This window comes from Mus musculus, chromosome 1 (assembly GCF_000001635.26).
Source record: "Mus musculus strain C57BL/6J chromosome 1, GRCm38.p6 C57BL/6J".
Classification (NCBI taxonomy): Eukaryota; Metazoa; Chordata; class Mammalia; order Rodentia; family Muridae; genus Mus; species Mus musculus.
The window spans coordinates 58,108,631-58,115,658 of NC_000067.6; the positions used below are offsets into that span (position 1 = coordinate 58,108,631).

Below are 7,028 nucleotides of genomic sequence, written 5' to 3' on the forward strand. Positions count from 1 at the left end.
TCCAGGGCTGGCTGGCCTGGAGCCTGTTATAGAGACCAGACCTCAAACTCATGGTGATTCGTGTGCCTTTCTCCCTAAGTGCTGGGACCAAGGCTTAGGCCACCACTTGCTCCAAGTCTTGCTTTTGATTTGTGACTTGGACGTCTCAATCTCCAGATCTCCTGTGTCCCAAATAGATCACCCAATAAGTAGAGCTGTCTTTGGATTGCTTGGCCAGAAATAAAAAAATGATCTCAGAACTGTTCAACTTGTGAACACAGCTATGCAGGCATGACGCCTGTCAGTCCCACCTCAGAAACAATTCTATAATGACCTCTCACTGTGTTGTCAGCTGCTGTTTCTGCAAGCCACCTTCCTTTATCCCTGACTATTGCAATAATGTCCTCTTGTTTTTCTTGCATTCAGATTTGCTTCCCTTACAAATTGTTCTCCACATTGAAGCCAAAGTTTTTTATGGGCTTATGGATATACCACATATACTGTACACATACATTAATAGGCATATATGCATATGCTATGCTCTAGTCTAACAACCTTCCATGGCATCCCATTCACCCAATCAGGATCATATCCTGAATCCCTACAGTGCATATGTGAGTTAGCCATATTGAATTGTCCAGGCTTCTCTTGTGATCCTCTCTTCTGTCATGGATCCCTCCCACTCTGCCCCTTACTTTGGAGGCCCTGCCTCTGTCCTCTGCCTGGAAAATGTTCTTGCTTCTATCCCTTCCTGTGTCTGCCTATCTGCCACTCTGCAGTGTTTTTGTTAGGATGCAAGCCATGAACATGCACAGTGAAGCAGGATGGAAGTAGAGCATCTAGTAGAGAATTAGTAGAGTAAGCTACAAGTGGGGATGGAAGAGGAAGCAGGCATGGGAGACAGATACCCAGACCCCAGATACACAGCATCCTGTGTCAGCACGTTTCCCACAGCTCACACCAGAGTGAAGTGGAACATCCCTGGGGCAAGTCTGGTAAAACAGAAAGAGATTGAGCTTCATTCACAGGTTGGTCAGCACCAGATGTAGGTACAGACGGATGGCATATATACATTACAGTCTCTCTAGCAGTTGGTAGGGAAAACGGAACACATTTTCCCCAGTGGACAGAATTTTTGATAGTGCACCTGTTTTTCCCCTTCTTCTGGAAAATGCAATCGTCCAGAGGATAGAATAATCATGGAGTAACAGATGGTTTGGCCAGGTGTTCAGAGCATAAGAAGAGACAGACGGGGGAGTGAAGACAAGAGGTATAAAATGGGGAGAGTGAGCCTGATTGTGAGAATTTTTATAACACAGGTATCTTAGTTACTTTTCTATTGCCATGATAAAACATCATTAGCAAGGCAACTTATTAAAGAATTTGGGGTTCATGGTTCCAGAGGATAGTAGAGGCTATGGCCATCATGGCAGAGAACATGGCAGCAGACAGACAGGCATAGCCTTGGAGAAGTAGCAGAGAGCTTACATGTGAAGATAACAGCCATAAGGCAGAGAGAAAAAGCTAACTAGGAATGGTGTGGTCTTTTGAAACCTCAAAGCCCAGCCCCAGTGATACACCTTCACCAACAAGACCACACCTCCTAATCCTTCCCAAACAGCTCTGCCAACTGAAGAACGAGCATTGAAGTATCTGAGTCTATGGGGGCCATTTTCATTCAAACATCACAAGAGGTTGGCAGGTAGAAGCTTCCATGATGAAAAAGTTACCAAACAAGCCACTGGACAAAAAGACATGGCTGCCTTCCTCCTTGGCTACCCCAGGGCTGGAACAGGATGTGATAGGATCCAGGCACTCACAATCACAGTCATCATCCTAAGGTCACACGAAACACCCTGTCAGAAGAATCTACAGCAAAGTGTGAGCATGGAACCCACCGGCATCGCTCACGCTCTGTACTGCCAGGTACTGAAAGTATAACAAAGTAAAAACAGAATTCTAGGCCTTTAGGCCCAGACTTGGGAATGTGGCCTTTGTAAAGGTATGCTAATCATAAAACAGATAGTGACATTCCTCCACCCACCTGCTTCCTGGGTTCAAAGAGTGCTCATTCAAAGAAAGTCACCCTGACCATTACCAGAACCTTGCAATGCAAATGTGCTACCAGGTATTCCTTGTGACTCTTGTAACTTTGCACTTCCTTGTGACTCTTAACTGGTATCTTTGGTATCTTCCAACAACGCCCTCCCCACTTCCTTGAGTTGTGGTTTCTTCCTTTAAATACCCCCTTACCCAGCTACTCGGGCACCACGGTCCTCTACCCCTGCGTGGTGTATGACCGTGGGCCCGAGAGTGCTCTTGAATAAAAATCCTCTTGCAGTTTGCAACAAGACCGTTTCTTGTGGGTGATTTTGGGGTGTCGCCTCTCCTGAGTCAGAACGTGGGGGAGTCCTCACGTTGTGGGTCTTTCAGTACCACTCTGACAGTCCTGGAGAGCTTAAGCAGCTGGAGTGTCAGGTTGGAAGTCCCCCCCCCCCCAGGATGCAGATGTAAGAAGTGAAAGACCGTGTGGTGCTCTGCCTCACTGACAATATGCTATCAGAAAAGAGTTGAACATTTATAGATTATGCAATTAGCCATTATATGCTTCAAAATTCTTCAGTTAAGAACATAAAAACCCTAATAAAAATGAAAGGACACAAAAAGAAATAGAAATATGCCCTAAATATATAGCAAGTAGATAAGATAAGAGAAATGCCAGCTAACTGTGAACCATCCTCAGATACTGGAGAAAGGGAGGGTGGGGTAACAACGGAGATGAGAAGCACACCCTGCCATACAGGACTTGTATGGCGCACGTGACTCAGGAAAGAGTTGCCTCCAGCAAGATACTCACTTCTAAGCCAAGAATTCCAGTCAGAGAGTTTGCTCAGCAGGAACCCTTGCTCAATACCCTTCTTCCCTACCCCACCACCAATCCCCTTTCTGATTTCACCTAACTTACTCTAGGATCCACCCACCCCCCTGTTTCTCCTGTTGTTCCTTTTCTGGCTTCATGACTCACATACTCTCCTCTCACCTAACTGCATGTGTGTGTGTGTGTGTGTGTGCGTGTGTGTGTGTGTGTGTGTGTGTGTGTGTGTGTGTGTGTGTGTGAGAGAGAGAGAGAGAGAGAGAGAGAGAGAGAGAGAGAGGGAGAGAGAGAGAGAGAGAGAGATTTCGAACTGTTATGCAAACGAGGGGTGGGGCTCAACCAAAACAAAATATGCATGAAATGCTGTAAGGAAACCTCTTACTCTGTATTCTAATTTTAAAATAAAAGTTAGCAGAATAAAATCCAGAAGCAAACAAGCAAACAAACAAAACCTGCTTAAAATAAAAGTAAGGAGAGAGAGGAATGAGGGAGCTGGGTAGGTGGACAGGTTGGCTCTAAATATGCAAAAATAGAGCTCAATTTCCACTGCATCATATTTTTAACACACTCTCTCTCTCTCTCTCTCTCTGTGTGTGTGTGTGTGTGTCTGTGTGTGTCTGTGTCTGTGTCTGTGTCTGTGTCTGTGTCTGTGTCTGTGTCTGTGTCTGTGTCTGTGTCTGTGTCTGTGTCTGTGTCTGTCTCTGTCTCTGTCTCTGTCTCTGTCTCTGTCTCTGTCTCTGTGTCTGTGTCTGTGTGCTCACCTGGGCACTCAATGCCCAGAGAGAGCAGAAATGTTCATACCCCTGGAGCTGGAGTTACAGAAAGTCTGTGTTGCCCAACAAAGTAGCCAGTGCTCTTATCTACTGAGCCCTCTCCTGCCCTGTAGAATATTTATAACTGGAAATCTGAGAACAATTCACAATGTAAATGACTGTCAGGCATGTTTGGTAGTAACATTCCCAGTGCCTCTACTGTGCAGCTGCTGCTTTAAGCTCTTTCCCTGCATGGGCTCCTTTAATCCCCACATCAATCTTCCCCTGAGGAAGATGTTTTTGTTGTTGTTGTTGTTGTTTTGTTTTGTTTTGTTTTTTCCAACTCCTAGGTAAATCCACTGAGGTACAGACAGCCAAAGTAACTTGGGAGAAAGAAAAAGGAAAACAATTTTGAAATCATGTGAATGGTTTAATTTCACCTTTTAGAAATTAACAAAAATATTGTTGAGAAAGTAACAAAAATCCATGTGGGCATTTATGTGTGTTCATAAATGCCATCTAACCCTGCAACAGCATGCGTGAATCTGGTTGCTAAATGTTGGCACAGAGAAATTCTACTTTGTTGCTTCTCATACTTGTATCATTTCTTAGAGCATTCTTTGTATAGTTTAACGGCAAAAATAGCAAGCAAATACACTTAGTGTGAAGACATAGATCTGAGAGCAGTGAAGAGCAGCCCATCGGCATCCCTTCCACGTCACCGATAACAGCGCCTTCTTGTTGGAAAACGCCCTCTAGTGGCTAGCGCCTGGGGCGTGGAGAAGTGAGTCCGGAGCTGGTGCTGGGCCAGGTTTTAAGGAAAGAGGGAATTGGAAGCAGGAGGAAGGTTGGGAGCGATGATGGGCAGGGCTGGGTGGGAGGAGTCCTCAGGCAAAGCCACAGAGCAGATTTAAATCCTGTAGGGCAATTCGGTCTCCTGCAGAGCACAGCAGTTCATCTGAGAGGTGGACTTAGACACATTAGGTACAGTTGCACAGAGTGTGGACGACTATCCTCAAGTAATGTCTCCTTCTAAGGAGTCAGATGAGCTTATTTTCTTTGTGAATGGAAAAAAGGTAAGTTCTCTACACTGTAATTAATAAATGTACATAAGAAACTCTGGTAGAAGCGATCTGTCATTAGCATTGCCAAAATGAAGGGCTGTGTGGGGTCGGGGAGTTGTTGCTCAAATGATCTAGCGATCTGCTATGCTTCTTGGGGAACAAGGGAGGGGGGGAAGAGAGAGAGAATCTATAATGTTTTGGGACTAGTAGGGAGAAAGTGTGCAGCTATGTGTCTCCAAACCAAGCCTTGTCTCATTTGAATGCACCTAAGCACTGGGCACTGGCTTCCTTGCAAGAGAATCTTCTAACTCTTCCTCAATACCTCTTCCAGCTCTGACTCAAACTTCTGTGCCACCCAACTTCTGCTTTCACATGTATGCACAGATCCAGAGTCCAAGGTCTTTAGGTTATTTACAAATGCTTTTAAACCCTTGGGTCAGGAAGAATGGAAGAGAAAAACCTACTGGAAGGCCAGGTGAACTGTTAATTTACATGTTAACACCTTACTCCTTTAAGATTGGATTCATGCCTGTAATGCCAGAATTGGAGGGGGGTTGAGGCCAACTTAGTCTCAGAGTGAGCTTCAGGACATCAAGGGCTATGCAATGAGACTCTTGTCTCATAAGTAAATAAGTAAGCAAGCAAATAAACAAATGAAGGGTCTTGTCTCACTTAAGAAATGAAGCCTTTTCTTCTTTGTCTTGAGCTCTTGAGACCTAGACAAGACCTAAAATGACTGCGGTACTGTCTGCATATATGCTGGACGTTCTTGACGATTGTGTATGATGTGAAGGTCCACAGCCTGTTCTCAGCACTGTTGGCACAGGGAAAAGGGCAGTCAGAGTTTAAGCTGAGCTTGTGGTATTGTGTGGGGTGTGCGTGAGGTGTGTGTTTTGTATGCTGTGCTGTGAAGGCTCAGGGTGATTGTGCAACGTGGCCAAGATCTCTTGGCTAACAAATACTGGGGAGAACTTGGCTTTCATCTCTGGGTTCCTTTCTTTGCTCTGTGATCCCTTCCTGGGGGAGGTGACCATTCGTCTAAGACACTAATGCTAAAGGGAGAGGTGGGGCTTTCCTGAGTGTTTTCCTAGGGCTGCTGAAGGAATGCTGTTTGTCTGCTGCTGTCAGAGCTCCTGTTTATTTAACTTTTCAAAACTGGATGGAGAACACAGACCAAAAAACAAAACAAAACAAAACAAAAATATTTTGGTGGTAGTGATAAGAATTAAAACTCTTAGTTTAATTCTCTGTCTTCTACTATAAGGTAGGGATGCACGAATTGTTTAAGTATATGGCTCTTCAACTTTTTATTAGTCTCTTGAACCCATATTGTGCTAGAATTCAAAGGTTTGTTAAATCTCTGTTGCTCCTCTAAAACAAAGCCAGACATTTCCCTGTCAAAGTATAGCCAAGTACAATATAGCATTATATAATTTCATAATTGCAAAGAGGGATGGGTGTTTAATCAAGTCAGGCAATCAAGGTCAACAAATATGTTCTAAATCCTTCTTGCTATTCAGAAACCAACACGGCAACTTCCTCAACTTATACGGTCACTTCCTCTCTCCAGGTCACCGAGAGGAATGCAGACCCTGAGGTTAATTTATTGTTCTACTTGAGAAAAGTCAGTATCCTTTTGCTTGTTTGAGAAAACAAACCAGCTTTGCAGCTCTGGGAACTAAGGAGCTTCGCTCGCATTCACAGAGCTGTTTCCACCGCATTTTACCGAGAATCAAGAGTGTTTTACTTGTGCATAGGAGCAGTGTGGCATGAGGTCACTTGCCTTGTAAATGGGACTGGACTTGAGAGTACTGACAAATTTAAGCAAGTTCAAGGATCGCCCGGGGATATGAAGAGTCACCTGGGGACACTGACCAGAATCTGAAGTTCAGGAGCAGGAAGAGGTGTAAAAGAACATGCGCAAGTGTGAGAACCAGAGTCTGGGTTCCCAGAAATCACACAAGGCCTGGCATGGCAGTGCACATCTGCTAATCTAATACTCGTCCAGCAAGATGGGAGATAAATGGACTCGAGTCTCTGAAAGTTCATGGGCTAGCCTGTGCTAGCCTGGGGTTAGCAGCACAGCAGAGAACAGGAGACTCTGTTTGAAGACAAGGTAAAGGGTTAACACTGATGCAATCCTCTGACCTCAATATACATACCAAGTACACACACACACACACACACACACACTATACAGAGAAAAATTTAAGAATATGGATTTCTCTAGCCCTGCTTCCAAGAACCCAAAATTATTCTGAAAAAAAAAATCGTATTTGGCTAGTCTGTCTTCTAGAGGTGAATTTGACTGGTTCCCAAATTTCAATTTCTAGGTGAGTATAGGCACCCCTCTCCATG

The 7,028-nt window shown here is 44.5% G+C and overlaps 1 protein-coding gene across 3 annotated transcripts in view; it reads left to right on the top strand.

Annotated features, from left to right (window-relative positions):
* The first annotated feature begins 4,504 nt into the window (after positions 1 to 4,504).
* The window catches only part of Aox3 (aldehyde oxidase 3), an 89,087-nt gene continuing 86,563 nt past the window's right edge, over positions 4,505 to 7,028 (top strand). Inside the window, exons 1-2 of one of the 3 annotated variants that reach the window (XM_006496285.4) lie at positions 4,505 to 4,682; positions 6,241 to 6,298. Coding sequence is in view for 1 of the 3 variants with exons in the window: in NM_023617.2 (NP_076106.2) it covers positions 4,629 to 4,682; positions 6,241 to 6,298 (112 nt within the window). In the remaining 2 variants the exon portion in view is untranslated. Of the gene's footprint in view, positions 4,683 to 6,240; positions 6,299 to 6,324; positions 6,787 to 7,028 lie in introns of those variants that run through there. The other 2 variants (NM_023617.2, XM_006496284.4) reach the window with 2 other exon arrangements.